The sequence below is a fragment of the Leptidea sinapis genome, chromosome 33, assembly GCF_905404315.1.
Source record: "Leptidea sinapis chromosome 33, ilLepSina1.1, whole genome shotgun sequence".
NCBI classification, from domain to species: Eukaryota; Metazoa; Arthropoda; class Insecta; order Lepidoptera; family Pieridae; genus Leptidea; species Leptidea sinapis.
Window position 1 is genome coordinate 8,148,043 of NC_066297.1, and position 18,374 is coordinate 8,166,416.

The 18,374-nt window shown below is 38.5% G+C and overlaps 1 protein-coding gene across 2 annotated transcripts in view; it reads right to left on the reverse strand.

The window, feature by feature from the left end:
• The window catches only part of LOC126974695 (histone-lysine N-methyltransferase eggless), a 71,632-nt gene that overhangs the window by 42,737 nt on the left and 10,521 nt on the right, over positions 1-18,374 (reverse strand). Inside the window, exons 4-8 of one of the 2 annotated variants that reach the window (XM_050822266.1) lie at positions 14,695-14,767; positions 11,999-12,067; positions 10,452-10,636; positions 6,565-6,813; positions 3,425-3,460 (exon numbers count right to left, since the gene is read on the reverse strand). In XM_050822266.1, coding sequence (XP_050678223.1) covers positions 3,425-3,460; positions 6,565-6,813; positions 10,452-10,636; positions 11,999-12,067; positions 14,695-14,767 — 612 coding nt within the window. The remainder of the gene's footprint in view (positions 1-3,424; positions 3,461-6,564; positions 6,814-10,451; positions 10,637-11,998; positions 12,068-14,694; positions 14,768-18,374) is intronic. The other variant, XM_050822267.1, reaches the window with a different exon arrangement.

Sequence of the window (18,374 nt, forward strand, 5' to 3'; positions counted from 1 at the left end):
GAACAACGTAAAATGAATGTTTTCCTACTGGATTGGTACGAATGGACCGATTAGATGGCCGGCCAGATCCCCGGACCTTAAACCATAAGTTTTCTTCTTTTGGGGATACGTGAAAGATATGCTATACAAAAAACGATACGAGAACGTGGGCGATTTACAAACAGAATTGTGCCATATCATATCGAGTATTCACCATAAAATGATAAGAAAATCAACAGGCAGCGGACTCATTAAAAGATTGGCGATATGTAAAAAGAATAGGGGAGTCCCAGGCCCATGGGTGTCGTAAGAGGCGACTAAGGGCTTTTTAGAAGTGGGAGAGTCACGCTGCCGTCTTTTGACGTCAGCACAATCGGGCCAGACTCGTCCGGGTTAATTACCTCACTCGCACAGAATACCGGCGTGAAGTAGCGGCCTAGTGCCGATATGTTTCGCATAGGTTAGTGTCGAGGACCGGTGGCCATTCCCCCCCCCCCCACCCCTCCACCCGAATATGACAGCGGTACTCAAAAAGATTTTACCCCAGGAGGGTACCGGCTCTACCAGAGTTGGAGAATCCCTCCCCGGGCACTCTAGCTCGGGCTGCCCTTCGTATTCTGGGGAGGGCACAGAACCGCGCATGACCAAGGACAAACGAGGCAGTATCACCACGGCACCCCGCTCCACACTCAACGTGGACTTTTGCAATATCAGGGGAATTCACTCCAATTTAAACGTCGTCCACCACCACCTTGAGACGGCGCAGCCGGCCTTGTGTTTCCTTACTGAGACGCAGATATCTCGACCTAGCGATACGTCATATTTAACGTACCCCGGGTACAAAATTGAGCACAATTTTTTGCCTCATGCCGGGGTATGTGTGTACGTTAGGGAGGATATCTGCTGTCGCCGTCTCGGCAATTTTGAGGGTAGGGACCTGTCCACTCTCTGGCTCCGCGTAGATTTAGAGGACCGCGTCCGCATCTATGCGTGTATCTACAGGTCCCATAGTGGTAACGCAGAAACCGATCATCTCATGGGCTGCGTTCAAGCGGCAATTGACGACGTACTTGCACAGATCCCCTCCGCTGAAATCGTAGTCTTGGGTGATTTCAACGGGCACAATGCCGAATGGCTTGGATCACGTACCACAGACTACGCAGGGCGATCTGTGCATAATTTTGCATTGGCGTATGGTCTGTCCCAATTGGTTGAGTCGCCAACGCGGCTCCCGGATGTGGATAGCCACATGCCGTCCTTATTGGATCTTCTGCTGACTACACATCCCGATGGTTACCAGGTCTTTGTCGACGCCCCTCTCGGAACGTCCGACCATTGCCTGGTCAGGAGTGTAGTGCCTATCCGACGCCAACGTCGCAGACCACCAGCGACCCGCCGCGTTTGGCACTACAAGTCAGCAGATTGGGATAGGATGCGTTCCTTTTTTGCATCCTACCCTTGGGGCAGGGTTTGTTTCCCTTCAGATGATCCTAGTGCCTGCACCGTTGCAGTAGCCGATGTGATACTACAGGGTATGGATATTTTTATACCAAACTATGTAGTACCCATCGGTGGCAGATCACAGCCCTGGTTCGATGCGTCTGTTAAAGCAGCATCTGACTGCAAAAAACAGGCGTATCGAACTTGGGTTGCGGCGCTGGGCACAAAGGATCCGAACTGCACAGTTCTTAAGAGGAAATACAACCGTGCCTCCAGATTTTTTAAGCGGCAAATCGCACGTGCAAAGTCAAAACACGTCGTCAAAATCGGCGAGCAGCTTTCCAGTTACCCGACCGGAACACGCAAGTTCTGGTCGTTGTCGAAAGCTGCTCTTGGTAACTTCAGCCAGCCGTCCATGCCGCCGTTGCACATGAGGAATGACACCCTGGCCCATACGGCTATAGAGAAAGCCGATCTCTTGTGCACTCTTTTCGCCTCCAACTCGACTCTTGACGACAACGGAAAAACACCGCCGACCATCCCGTGGTGTCAGAGCTCTACGCCTGAAGTACAGTTCAGACAGAAAACTGTTAGGCGAGCTCTGTTTTCGTTGGACGTCAGAAAGTCGAGCGGGCCGGATGGCATTTCTCCAATCGTGCTTAGAACGTGTGCCCCTGAGTTGACGCCGGTGCTAACGCGTTTATTCCGGCACTCTTATTCTAAAGGCGTAGTCCCTGACTCATGGAAGTCAGCCCTTGTCCATCCGATCCAAAAATACACTGGTCATGCCAGTCTCTCTCGGGAAATCGTCGACCAGTGCCGGGAGAAACTTGTGTCTTCTATCGAGTCCTCTCTTGAGAAGGTCGCTGAATGGGGAAAATTGAACCTTGTCCAATTTAACCCCCAGAAGACTCAAGTTTGCGCGTTTACCACTAATAAAACCCCATTTGTCGTATCACCGCTCTTCGAGAACACTTCTCTTAAAGCCGCGCCTAGTATCGGAATACTGGGTCTCGAAATCTCGAGCGATTGCCAATTTCGTGGTCATCTGGAAGGCAAAGCCAAATTGGCTTCAAAGAAACTGGGCGTCATTAATAGAGCACGGCAATACTTCAAGCCGGCCCACATACTAGCGCTCTACAAAGCGCAGGTCCGGCCACACATGGAGTATTGCTGTCATCTCTAGTCTGGCGCACCCCAGTATCAGCTCGATCCATTTGACCGCGTGCAACGCAGAGCAGCTCGAATTGTCGGGGACCCAGTGCTCTGTGAACGGCTGGATCACTTGGCGTTGCGTAGAGACGTCGCTTCATTGTGTGTCTTCTACCGCATTTATCACGGGGAGTGTTCCGAAGAGCTGTTTAACCTGATTCCTGCCGCCGAATTCCACCTTCGCACGACACGCCACAAGTTAGGATATCATCCTCACCATCTGGATGTGTGGCGGTCCTCCACACTGCGGTTTTCAAGGAGCTTTCTTCCACGTACTACAAAGCTGTGGAATGAGCTTCCTTGTGCGGTGTTTCAGGGACGATACGTACCTTCAAAAAAAGCGCGTACACCTTCCTTAAAGGCCGGCAACGCTCCTGTGATTCCTCCGGTGTTGCAAGAGATTGTGGGCGGCGGTGATCACTTAACAACAGGTGACCCATACGCTCGTTTGTCCTCCTATTCCATAAAAAAAAAAAAAAAAAAAATACAAAAAAATACCCACTTAATTGATTACTTTCTTTTAAAAAACAATGTTACTTAATAAGAGTTATTAGTTGTTTGCCATTCTTTCGATTGGCATCATAAGAGTAGAGGTGTGTTTTTTTTTTACATTTAAGTCGGTTCGATTCCCAGACGAGGCCAGTAATTTTTAGAAAATCTTTGAATGCAGAAGAACTTTCATAAAAATAACATAAAGTCTTCTTTCAGTAAATTAGTCTATCTTCGATATTTAAAGTACTTTCCCTTCATGTCCCATAACTTTGGGACACCCTGTATAAAAAAAAATACTTACTCTTTTGATTGAAACTTCACTCGTGTTCAAACGGGCCTGAAAATAGAACAAAACATCGGATAAGTGCTAATCCTACTAATATTATAAATGCGAAAGTTTGTGATTGTGTGTGTATGTTTGTTACGTCTTCACGCAAAAACTACAGAATGGATTTTAATGAAACTTTACAATAATATAGCTTACACATCAGAATAACACATAGGCTACAATTTATAAAGTTATAGTGTGTATTATCCGAAATATAACGATAAGTGTCAAGAAGTGGGAAAAAAAGCTGTAATATGTGACCTATTCATGCTTGCTCCACAAAACCCGAAGGAGTAACAAAATACATATAATGTATATCGGCTCAAATACAATACACCTATAATAAAAAAGAGAGTAAAAAGATTAATAATTTTATTCTAGACTTAAATCATAAGTCATCATTTTATTACATTGTGATATAAAAATATTGTTAAAAAACATTATTCGAAAACACGTGCACGTGAGCCGAACTCTATAAGTTTAGCCATACAGTCGACACTTGAAAGAAGAAAGGGAAACCGAGAAAAAATTTACGGTATTGGTTGATGTATTCGCTAAGTAGTTTAATATTAGAACTTTAGATGGCAAGTCTGTCGCATAACGTCTTGTACTACAGTAAATGCAGATCTTTTTTATTTATTTACATTATCATTAGCACAGTCATAAGAAACTCTACGTTACAGTCATTCAACGAACATGTCTAGACGCGTCATGGGGATGCGCGGGGCGCGAGAGGGGAGGGAGCGTCCTGAGCGGCCATACACTGGGGGCCTACTCCTAAAATCGATATTCGATATATCGCGGAATTAGTCGTGTCGAATCTTACTCTTAGTTACATCGTATTCAATGTCAAAACGGTGATTGAACGAACGAAACATTTCTCGATATTATCGGTCCTAACCCTACTCTTAGTTGAAAATGTCAGAGACGAATATTCGTATTTGACAAATAATCAAACGTCACTTTTACGATAATCTGAACGACACCTTCTAAGCTGTGGAGTATGTGTGTGTGTGTAGATATATTTGCCATACAATATACATACTTAATAAATATTATTAAAATAATTATATGTGATTTACTATTCAACAGGATTTTTATACTACCAAGTAATTGAAGTCATTTTGTTGATCGTTTATGCGTAGAAAGTAATGCAAATGGCCACCAGAGAAATAGGATGTCGACGAGAAGGGTTGAGTTACTTTTATTATCCAAAAGTTTTGTATTATTTATTCAATTTTAATTGTAACTATATTCATTACATAATTTTTGAATATTTACATTTTGTGTAAATGATGCAAATTGGTGGTGCAGAGTCTGGCATGGTCCTTAGCGCCTAAGCTATTTCTTGACTTTTGACAGTTAACAGCGACATAGCACAGATAATATTTAGTTTTTCATGGTTTGGCTCATAATTTATTGACTCTAACATCGTAAAAAAATTAAAATATTAGTCTATGGTGACGATGTTGTTACGATAAACGATATGGAATACGAATATTTGTTAGAGTAGGGTAGGTGCGATATATTCGGAGTTTTATCGTATCGTTCCAAATATATCATTGTCGATTTTGCGAGTAGACCTCCTGAATCAGGACACTTTAGCCAGGGCTGTCACTAGCGCATGTCCAAATTTAAGATTAAGTCATCATCTCGCAATAAGGATTTAAAATTTCATCAGTTTCCGCACATGGAAGAAAGGTAAGTTATAATTTAATTAACTAATATTCGGACGACCGAGCCTTGCTAGAATTTTTAATGATGTACAAAAATTGAACAAAAAAAAAACTAAAGAACAGGACATCGAGGAAACTAATAAGACTATAGGATTCGAACCGGGGTCTTCTGCTTTCCGGATCACCCAATGTCCCATCTAAGCTAGTATAGTCTTGTGTATAGTGGCGAAATTTACCTTTGTAATCTAATGTTATTGTAGGTGTTTCTCATTAAAACACGGATAAAGCAACATTTTTTAAATTGAAACCATTGGAAAATCATTGGAGCCGTTTCCGAGATTCTGATATATATATCTATATAATACTGTGTCTGTGTCTTGATTTATATTATACTGTGTATTCGCCTAAATATTCTATTGTTTACTTATCTTATCGTTCTGTTGTCATGTCTGTAAAATTGTATTATTTTGTGTTCTCAGTGAAACTATTCTAGGATATATCCATTATTGTAATTTGTATATTTATTTAACTTAATTTTGTACTATAGTGATGTATCTGTTTGTTTCCTAAATAAATAAATATATACATATATGGATACAAGAATTTGCTCGTTTAAAGATATAAGATTATTTACAAAGAATCAACAATACATTTTTCATTTCTCATACTCGGAAAGTAATGTTGTTTTAATCTGATCATTGGATAGAAAATGCTGCTTCCCTCCACAGAGGAACAACTCATACAAATTACTTCCCACCTAAGAGCCGGAATGAACTTTAAAAATAGAACTGCTGTCAGCTGTCAAGAGTTTTATGAAAAAAAAACTAATTAATATAATACTGCGGCCATTTGACTTCCTAAATAGCCAGTGTGAACTTAGCGCAAACTTCAACGCCGCAACAATTACGCAGTGAATTCCATATTTAAAATTCAAAAAGTCGACATAAATTGTCCTAATTTGACAATTAATTTTAATAATTTTAAATAGGTACTACTAATATTATAACATATTATCTATGAATAGTTTAGATAAACAAATAGTTTTATTTTCCTCATATTTGAAATGAAAAGTAGAGTGTTTAACACGGGTAAAAAAATCAATTCCTACTCGGACTATAGCCGTCTAAATACCTCGCGAATTGATTCTTTCGATCCTCGGTTAACAATATACTATTGCGCGCCAGTGTAAATTTTTTCTAATATACAGCTTTCTATTTGCAAGCCAGTTCGCAATTTAAATAAAACTTTTGGTTGCCATGATTCGGAGTTCAACATTATCTTAATATCTAGTAAAAATAGCATCTATTGCGGTTCCTGAATTTGTATTTGTTGTTTGGATTAAAATTTAACTTTAGACTGAATTTTTCCTCTAGAAATTTAAATAATGATTTTGAATTATCAACTACGAAACGAGTGGTATTTTATCATGTTCCTTACCAATGGCAGCACCTCCATAGCTGTATGGAAGTGATTGGTATTTTTTTCATCATGCCCAGCCCTTTTTCGAGACCTGTAACGACTACGCTCTGCTGAAGTTTTTGGTTTACTTTTTAAAATGAATTTGAAAGCCTTTTTCCGCTGTCTATGTTCACGTGAACGTTCTGTAGATGTTTTAGCTGGCCGTTTCACAGATACTGTATTTTTTAGTGTTTCACACTCTCGCATTACAAATTTTGGTATGGTGATCTGAAAATGAAAAGTTATTTGAATTTTATAATTATTAATTAACTAGCAATGTCCTGCAGTTTCATTCGCGTACATACCGATCTCGTGGTAGAGGAAAGCTATTATAGTGGCATAACTACAGTAGTTGGAGATACGGTATGGTGGACTTTTTTGTAGATAGCTTCAACCTATTCTGGGTCTGTGCGTAGACCTTTGGCATAGACTATATAGCCGCATCGGTATCGCAACAACAACAACTCTGCGAAAAAACTTGCACTTTTCGAGATTGATTGTAAAATTAGCATGGCTTAACTTTTCAAGAACACGAAGAAGTAACGATACGTGCTCGTCGAAAGTTCGGTGATAATAATAATATCATCCAAGTAAGCAAAGACTTATAGTTTGAATTCTGGGCCAAAGAAAGTATCTACTAGACCTTGCTGGGTAGCTGGTGCGTTTGATAGACCGAAAGCCGTTACTTTGAACTGAAAGGTTCCGCGTCCAGGAACATAAAATGCGGTCTTCTCTCTGTCCGTATTTTTATAGGTATTTGCCAAAAAGCCTTCGAAAGGTCTGAACTCGACAAATACCTAGCGTCTCTTAAGTTGTCGAGTATTTCAGAGACCTATCTTTTGAGGTCCACACTGACACAAGCAATCCCTTCGCTTATATGAGCAGATCTCTTACTGGTCCGGAAAGGAACTATAGTTTCACTGAGCGTGAGACACTTGCCGTTCTAGTAGCCCTTGAACACTGGCGGTGTTATCTCGAAAATGGCAAGCCGTTCACTGTTTTTACTGATCACTCAGCTATCAAATGGTTCCTTTCTCTTACCATCCCTACTGGTAGACTGGCGAGATGGGGCGTACGCTTGTCTGCATTTGACTTCGAGATCAAACATTGTCGAGGCAAAGATTACGTAATCCCTGATTCGTTGTCTAGGTTTCCAACGCTTGCAACCATCTCCTATGAAAACTGCCAAAAGTCTCCTACTAGCTTGCCATACTACGTATTGAGAATGGATGCTTATACCGACTTATGAAATATAAAATCATTCTCACGGAATTTGATTGGAAATTAGTTGTCCCAGAGGAGAAACGCATTGATATCATCATTAAAAATCACTCTGAGCCAACGGCAGGTCACTAGGTAATTTTCAAAACATATAAATGACTGTTGTTGCGCTTTTAGTGGCCTAAGATGTATGCTGACGTAGTCAAGTTTGTAACAAACTGTGACACGTCTCTTGCCTATAAACTACCTACTCACGGTACCTTAGGCACCATGGGTAGACCAAAAGAGTGTAGTAGACCCTTTCAGACACTTTCTATTGATCTTATCGGACCCCTTCCCTCATATAGAAAACAGCACTGCTATATATTTGTTATGACTTGCTGTTTTTCAAAATATTGCCTTATGTTTCCCTTGCGCAGGGCAACTAGTGACGTTGTAGCTAAACACTTGGAGAATGATGTATTGCTAGTTCATGGAATACCTCAAGCAATAATATTGGACAATGGTGTACAGTTTACAAGCCGGGAAATGGATAACTTGTTCCGAAAATATTCTTTACCTAATGTCCCCTTCACACCAAGATACACGCCACAGATTAACACTGTGGAAAGGTATAATAAAACCATAATGACCAAAATTGGAAACGATTTTATTAATGACGACCATCGTTCATGCGATGTAAATCTTCCCAAAATTCAATTTGCCATGAATAACTCTGTTAACGAAACCACCGGCTACACACCAGCATTCCTGGTACATAGAAGGGAGCTAGTTACGTGTGGGTCTCATTATATTCATAATAATAACCCTAACGAGTTAGTCTTTGTTCCGCGTGACACACACGCCGAAAACTTAGGAAATCTCGCAAGTGTTTTCGATAAGGTCCATAAGATTTCACTTTGGCAAGCTCACTTGAAAAATACTCAACGTTATAATTTACGTCGTAAGTACACCAAGTTTAACGTTGGTGATACAGTTTGGAAGCACTGTTACTTTCAAAGCGATAAAGATGCTCATTTTGCTAAAAAACTGGCACCTAAATATTTAAAGTGTAAAGTTAAATATAAGAAATCCCTTTAGTATACGTCTTGAATTGATTTGGGTTCTTGGCATATTAAAGATTTGATTTGAATATAGATAACTAATTTCATTTGGAATTATAGTGGAGTTATCTATAATATAAAACAAGTTCTGTTGCGTTCGGTTTGGAGAGCTGAAGGGTGCGGAGCGCAGGGAACGAGTCCATCGCGCGCTCGCACAGAGCTCGACCGCGTCGTCACTCGACAGGCCAGCTATCGCTGTTGTGCGAACTGCATGTGTATTGTGTGCCGTGCGCGCGCTCGCCATCTGGTTGACGTCATATCACATGTGGCAACTTAATAATTTGTGTTTTTTAAGTTACCTATTCTGTCTATATTTTAACTTCTAGTGAGTTAATCCCATACTGGGAACTACGGCTGGATTAGAAGAAATTATTTTTCTTCCACTGGGAAAGACCAACCAGGACTACTGGTCTCACTTGTGACCGTGCCACCTACACAGCGTACATGCAGATCAGGGGAATGCAGCTGGTAGCTTAAGGCAACTGCAGCGACTACATGAGAACCTACCTACGACCTTTGAGACCTCATAACAATCTTAATTCTTAACTTACTTGTCTTAAACTATTATATTGATTCAGGTTTTAAATTGCTCTTGATACGAAAATCACACCTTTATTATTCTTAAATTTAACTTATATTTAAATAATAAACTTAGTATTAATTACAATTAAGTAGATAATTTGTTAAACTTATTTTGTCGTTTTTATTTTAATAATAAAATAGACGTGACAATACGTTCTATATTATTGTAGAACATTTTTTTATTCTATCATCAATAGTTTCCGCAGCGCACGCGAGGACGCGATTTTTGATGACTAATTATTTCACACCTTTGGGTATATTATTGCATTTTTACTAAGGATCCCTATTTTTTTAAATGACATATAGCCTATATAACTGAGTGAAGAATTTCTGCAATCGGTCAAGTAGTTTTTGTGTGAAAACATTACAAACATACATACAAATGATTCCATCAGGTACAGTTTTCATTCAGTTGTGTTTCGACCGCGCTTAGAATACAACGCCACGCAATGACAATGTGTTCAGTGAAAAACTGTCCAAATAGCAGCATATCCAAACTTAAAAAGGATGGGGTGTCGTCTTTCAGGTAAGTGCCCTTTGAAGTTTACAAAATTGTATAAGTTGACGTTTTTAATCATTATGCTAAATAATAACATTACAATCGCTAAAACAAAATACATCGCCGACGAAATGTGAGCACCATAATCTGTAAGCATTTTGTGTTTCGGTCTGAAGAGCACTGTAGCTAGTGAAATGTCTGGGCAAATGAGGTGGTGGGTGGTGACGAGCCCAATTTTAATGCCACTCAGAATTTTTGGGTTTAACACTGAGCGGCACTGTATTAAAATGGGCAGAGCATATCAATTACCATCAGCTGAACGTCCTGCTCGTCTCGTCCCTTATTTTAATAAAAAAAATCAATGATATTCTTTTGATAAGTTTTTCTTGCCGACCGTACTTCCTAGAACTGTCATTCGAGCCAGGTCACGAGTTAAGTTGACGAAGTTATACAAAACTCACCGGTTTTGCGGGGGGAGGTTTAGGTATCCCACTTATGACGATCTCCCCCTGGCTAGTCTTGATGTCCATGTGGTAAGTGCTACCGGATATTCCCGTCACCGCGATCTCCCCTGGCAGGTTTACGGTCGTCGTGCCAGGCTCTTCTTCATCACCAACTTCTGTAGCTTTTGGTACCTCCGTGACATCTATAACAGATCGGCTCGTGTTAGTGAACTCACCAAAACAGTTCAGACTGCGCAAGTTACACTGGCACGGATGTTCAACTATGTGTATTTTCAGTTACACTTTATTTGGTGCGTCAGGGAAAAATTATCAGAGTCAATTTTAAAACTTCGTAAACGAACGAAATTTAAACGAAGTTTCGGTAGTGACCTTACTATATTTTGTTTTCGTACACATCGACGAAGTTCGAAACCATTGACAATATTCTTGAACGAATGGTGAACGATTGAAATGAATGCTATTTGTATCCGACTAATTTGAAAAGTTCTATTACTAGTAGTAACTACTGACAACCAAAAATATCTGTATTACAAACGCAATGTAAACATGTGACTTAAGATTTTTTGTTTGAATTTTTAAAAAGGTTTCTAAAAAAAACTCAATTATGGTGCTATACTAATTTGTTTTTTTTTTACTAAAAATATTGCCTCTACATATAACCATCCTTTTAAAGGTACATCTTTTCAAATGGCTGCACAAACTATGATGAAGCTATACCTTTTAAATTTATATGTCTGAGTACCTACTCTTAGTTAGCTGTAAGTTGTCCTGTTATAAAATAAAAAAATAAGAACACCATTACTGTTAGAAAGGAATAAGCAAGATAAATCTACCTTTATCCTTTCTAACAGTTGTACTAATGTAGCTCATGCCTTTCGACCTGCCTCTAGAGCTTGAGGTGAAGAAGCAGCTGCTTAAGAGAGAACCCGCCTGATTAGATTGCAGTTCAGACCGTTCAGAAAGTTCAGAGTTCTACCGCATTTATCACGGGAGTGTTCCGAAGAGCTGTTTCACCTGGTTCCTGCCGCCGAATTCCACCTTCACAACACGTCACAAATTAGGATATCATCCCCCACCATCTGGGTGTGTGGCGGTCCTCCACAGTGCGATTTGCAAGGGACTGTCTTCCACGTACTCCAAAGCTATGCAATGAGCTTCCTTGTGCGGTGATTCCGGGACGATACGACATACCACCTTCAAAAAAAAGCGCGTACACCTTCCTTAAAGTCCGGCAACGCTCCTGTTATTCCTCTGGTGTTGCAAGAGAAAGTGGGCGGCGGTTATCACTTAACACCACCTCCTTTTCCATAGAAAAAACTCTCAAGTCTGGAATTTCACTAATATTAAATTGATTGCGCAAGTGGCGCCGGTTCCTTCTACGTTCTAAACTAATTAATTACATTGCACGAAAATACGCAATTATTTTATTACTTTTCAGTGCAAATATCTATTGTTTTGAAATAGTTTTTTTGAAGTCGATTGTTTTTATTGTATTTTTTTTCAAATGCATGTTACATGGGTTAGTTAAAAACAAAACCACTTACCATCATCGGAACTGTCTGCAAGATACACAATATTAATGACTGGCTGAAGTTTTGTTGGACTACTCGAAACTGAAAACGTAAATAGGCTTCAATAAATATGCAACATTTAAAACATACAACATATATGACGTATATGTACCATCGACAAAATTAATGCATGACCCACTTTGCTGATAATAATGTCTATAGTATGAGGCATGCCAAGATTTACGAATCATAATCATTTTATTTTTATTTCATGAAAATAAGGGACGAGACGAGCATGACGTTCAGCTGATGGTAATTGATACGTCCTGCCCATTACAATGCAACGCCGCTCAATTCTGAGCGGCACTATAATTATTGCGCTCGTCACCTTGAGACATATGATGTCATGTCTCATTTGCCAAGTAATTTCACTAGCTACGGCGCCCTTCATACCGAAGCACAATAATGTCTAAACATTACTGCTTCACGGCAGAAATAGGCGCCGTTGTGGTACCATAATCTAGCCGGCATCTTGTTCAAATGAGCCTCCCACTGGTACATTGTTCAGTACTTGGTGGAGAAGACAAGGTTCCGGTTGGGGGTCGAAAAGTTGATGCTGCGTCACGCAGTAGACTATAACTCTTTTGTTGCTCGCGTCCTGACAGAACATATACCGACCTTCCTGGACGTGACTGTGGCCGAAGGGGGTCGTGTTCCGCAAATATCGCGGACGTCGCCAACCGCAGGAAGTGACCGAACCCGCGCCTCGCATCACCGCGAAAATGTGACGTAGATTTAAGTTATATAAATATGTATGTAAGGCTATGAATAATAAGGTATTTTTTTCCACCTCGATGAAAAGCTTCTTTTAGTCCCTGGTACGAGGGACAAAAGTGGCCGATTCTCTCCCGGCAAGACGACTGTTTTCTTTTTTTTGTCATCCAGGTGGGAATAAAATTCTTATACGCACACGTGAGACAAGTAGGACATTGCCACCCACGATCAATCAATCTTGTCAATATTCTGCGGGTGAAAATGACCTACTTTTCTTCCTAGGTGCGTAATATAATTTTAGGTTATGGGCCTTGTAGCCTGAAATTATATGATTATTATTATTATTATACGTCGCTCGAACGCTTGGCTCTGTTGGAAGAGCGCTCAGACGGAACCCGAGAGGTCGCGGGTGTGAGTCCCGCATCGTTCATAGATTGTTACAAATTTTGGTTACAAATTTAATTTAATTAACAAGTGAGGGATATCACTTTAAAAATAACAAATTGTTTAGGTCTATATTAGCACGAAAGATATTGTATGACAATTGGTGGACTGTTAATGTCTAATAAAATGATAAAAGTTAAGTTCAAGGGAATTTCGACCTAAATGTTTATTATGACTGTAGGAAAATGACATTAAAGTGGGTCACGATTAAATTTTGTCGATAGTGCAGCTGAAAATTTATTGAATTAGGCGTTACTTTGCGGAAATCCATAATTATACAAATTATTTAAGTTTTCTTTAGTGTTATGCCAGATTTTGTATTCTCGGCAGTCTCGTGCCAGATTTTGGCGAGACAACACGTCCTGAGGATGCCTCGTGTAGAGGCGAAACACGTGTCGAATTGTTTCAAAGACAAATATTGGCGGAATTAACACTAAAGAAAACTTAAATCATTTGTATGATAGTACAGCTGTTATTGTAATAGTTATTTATGCAACTGTTGTGTAATAAGGGGTATTAAAACACGAATGTGGATTTATCTCACGAGGCGAAGCCGAGTGTAATAATAGTATCATATGAGTGTTTTAATACCTAATTATCAACAGTTGCATACAAGACTTTATCTACACCCAAAATATAAATCCTCTAAAAGATTCTGGAACAGTTAGCTTACTGCTAACATTAAAACAGCCAATCCTAGTAGTAACCTAAAATCATCCATTACTGATTATATACAAATAAACTAAGTATTAATGAATTATTTATTTTAGTAGTAATTTACATTTTGTATAGTGCAATAATTAAAATTCACTCGAATATAATGTTCTTTTGCAGCACTTAAAATGAATCGCTAATTTTTTGTAAACAAAACAATAAAAATATCGAAGAAAAATGGCGGGGATTCGAATAACCTACTTTTTTTTTACGGCGCGCGACGTTCTGGTAGTGTGGAACGCGCGTAATCGACAATTTTCTTTTTTTGAAATTCATACAGATACCACGCATCGAGCAATAAGAATGTGGCTGTCTGTTGAAACTCTTTGCGCATGAAGGGAAAAAAAAAACATAGGAGTGTTGTTATGAAATTCAATACAACATTACAACACTCTTTTGGATGATGTAATGGTTATTAGAACATTAGGTGTTTTAATGTTGGCAATAAGCTAACTGTTTCAGAATCTTTAATAGAGAATTTAAAGCATGGGTGTAGATTAAGTTATTTACGTGGTGGTTATAGTTATCGAAAAACTTCAAACTGATATAGAAAGTACGTTACCTAATGAGTAAAATGACATCAATAGCTTTTCAAAAATCAAACTGCTGCTGAAAATAGAGGCTCTAACAGTTCGCCGATATATTCGACGTGTTCACAACTGTCCCAATCTATCTAGACGTATAAATTATAATATGTAAAAAAGTATATATACCTATACCTGCGAAGGAAAATTTTTACAACAAAAAAAAACATTAGAGATGTATATTTTGCTATCGTTGGCGTGATTTGTACTTACTTGCTGCACTCCTTTCCACACTAGAAATCTTAACGGGTTCTGTATATTCCGCTGGCCCGTTCGTGTCGACTTCCTTTAAATAAAATAGATAATTGTTTAAATTAACAGAAAAACTTTAATTAAAAATAAAACAATTCTAGAATCACAGCTAAGTTTTAAAATCAATGGTTATTAATGGTTGAACCCTACGTTCGCACGTTCGGAGTCTACTTTAAAGGGGTACTACTAACTAACTAAACTACTACAAGATTTTAATAAGACGAGCGTATCTAGCAAATAGTAGACTAACTATACTCTGTCAAATAACTCAGCGATTAACGTAGGTGTATGAACCATTCTAAACCGGTGTACCTATAATAAGTTTAATTAATGAAATAACCAAAAATCATAACGTAAACCTTACCCTCTTCGATTTATTTATAGTATCACACCAACCAATGAAGTTGGACTCGAGTAAAGCATTTGAACTAATATATAAGACACAGTACTTAATAGTAGATTAGTAGCCAAGGGCTGTAAGGCATCCATTGCAGCCCGAGATATTCGCCTATAGTTCGAGGGTGAAATTGGTGCTTACACCCGAGCTAACTACTCTGCTTTACATCTCGTTTGTGAGGTCAGTAGAAAAAAACTGGCTATAATAAAATATTGTTAATTGCTGCTTCAGCTTCCATTTTCATTGAATCGGGAGTGCAGCATATATCTTCATCACTTGCAGAACTCATGTTTTATTCCTAATTAGCACGTAATTATAAAAAAATCCCAAAAACAAACAATATTTAAAGTAAAAGTTTTCTATTCCCGCCTTTTTTCATCTTTTTTCTTTAAGTATTTTTTTCAAGAACGAAATTGAGCTTCGCCGTTCGATATTTAAAATTGATGACTCACTATTATACTCATACTAATACAAGGCTTAATAGCGAAGCGACCTCTTTTGTCATTGGGCTGAATGCATGATGTCTATTGCCAGTATGATATATGTACGCAAACTTTTTGAAAGAGCGAAGAGTTTTTTTTTATTTAATTACTTACCGCCCTTGGTCTTTTCTAGCTACATTATTACCCTAGAGCGCTAATTGGTCACCTACAAGCCCCATTTGGGGGTAATAAGGACCAACTTACCGAATATGAGAGATGTAAAGGTATATAACAATGTCAACGTCAAATGGGATAAATGCTAATGGATCAATTGGTTGTTTCAGACGAGCCTGTAAAAAGCAGCAATAAATGAAAGCCACGCCGGGGTAGCGATTTCACAGCACAGGTGTACCGCAAGGTTCTCATCTTGGGCCCTTTCTGTTCAATATATTTATAAATTATTATGGCACATCCTTCCAAATTTCTTAATTTTAGACACACTTGGGTCCAATGTTTGAGGATCATTGGGAGACGTGGCTGATATTAATAGAATTATTTCTTAAGAATTCACTAAAAAGAATCAACGAAAAATATAGTAATTAGGTATTGTTGACTACAAATCCAACATGTTTGATTTTTGAAATCGATTGAATTTAATCTTTTGAGAAGTCAATAGATTTATTATATATATTAAATTTATTTATATATTTGATAAGTTCAAGTACCCTATTATTAAGTCTAATAATATTAATGATTAATTTTTACAATAAAAACATGTTAAGTCGCGCGAATTATTCCATTTTTTTTTTGACCTATCGCTCGTTCTAGTAAATAATTTTGATAAAATTCATTTCTTGATACATAGCAAAAGTATAAAAGTAAGTATTTCTCAAAAAATTGATTCCTTTGGAATTCTTTTTGATGTCAGTTCAAACACTACCACAAAAAAGCGATTCACTCCATTGTATGAAACGTGCAGTCATTGATAGATTGACAGATGACGGCTATAATATTGCAAAAAACCAAGATAGCCGAAATCCACTTCGGCCGTTTTCAATAACCTATCTATCTTTACTTTAACTTACGGATACATTGATGTCACCGTTTAATGACATGATCCTATCTATCGATAGTTATGTCCAATATAGTTCTACGGCCGTTTTCAATAACGTATCTATCCAAGTTTAACTTACTAGACGTAGACAAATGTATCCTTTTACGCTTACTTACATTTCAATAACCGATTGTCAGATAGCATTAGACATAACTATGGATAGATAAGATCTTGTCATTAAACGGTGGCAGCAATGTATCCGTAAGTTAAACTAAGCGTAGATAGGTTAATGAAAACGCAAGATAGTCCAATGTTATCTGTCAATAGGTTATTGAAATGTAAGTTTCAAACTTAGCCGGATTATACTTCGTCGCCAATCGCCATGCTGTAATTACTACTATTTCAAACTTATGTCAGATCACAGCACGTTCCATACTAAACTAAATATAAATTTTAACTTAGGCACACCCGTCTCTTATTACGTAGCATTTACATCCACTTTGTGGCGCTCTGTTGACCGAAAAATATTTTTACAAATAGACATTTTCCTTAAGGCTTGAGTATATGTCAATAAGTGGTTTTCTCCGTGTAACCGTTTTTTATTGAGTGACTATAAAAGAACAAAAAAAAATTTATGTTATTTATTGCACTTTATATTTTAGTTTGAACGTTTAAAATTATTCTTATAATGTTATAAATAGATGAAAAAAAATCTCAAAGTGAAGCCTTTTATGTTTTAATTTTTGTAACTACTTCTAAACGGCATTGAATTTCAGTATTTTTCTTTCGCATAAATTTTTGGCTAGATATTTTTCACAAAGTGGTCGATTGGTGACTCAATATAATGACTTATTAGGTTAAAAATAACTATTCCTTGTTTTCTATATAAATTCGCATGGGCGGGCACGTGCGCGGGCGACGGGCGGCAGTGTAAGTCGGACTGTCGGACGGAGAGGTCACGCTACTTGTTGTCATTTTATGGTGCACTAATTCGCGCATCTCGCTTTAGTGACACTTGTTTAATTTTGTATAAGGTACTTATTGTGTAAATAATACAATTTCATTTTGCGTCGTGCGTGCCGGCTGCTGTTGTCGAACTATCGATATATATGATTTATTATAAGCCGGAAATCATCTATAATGTCTATAGGGCTATCGATGTAACATTGAATATTTAGGTTCAATTATACTATAGTATTACTGTGTATCGAAAATATCGATATTTTATCGATATTATTTGGCTTCAATTATCAGCTGTTATAATATCCTATTGATAGAGGACTATTGAAATGAAACACTTTTGCGTGTCCTCTCATTTATATTAGGTAGGCACATACATTTTATTTCTATGGAACAACTCGGGCGAATCAACATGACGCCTGGATCAAATGTCATTTGTGCAATGTACAGTGTGCGAAAAAGTTTTTGAAGTGCAACTTCTTTAAGCGCATGACGGTAATTTTTGTTACAAATGAAGCGGAAACGGAAGCGTCACGGAAATTTGAGACGTTTTTGTTGAAGGAGAGGAGGTTTTTGATCAAGGGAGAGAGCGATTGACACCGATTGAGGAAGAGTATTTCTTACTCTCGGGCTTCCCTACTAGCCTTGTATCGTGCATGTTTAGCGCGCGGCCGCTAGTAAGTAGAACATCTTCCCTACTAGCCTTGTATCGTGCAGGTTTTTTTAATCCAAGAAGGCTGCCGCGCAAAATTATGATTTCAATATTATGGATATCGTATCCGACGTTCTCGAGGGTGCAGAGAACGAA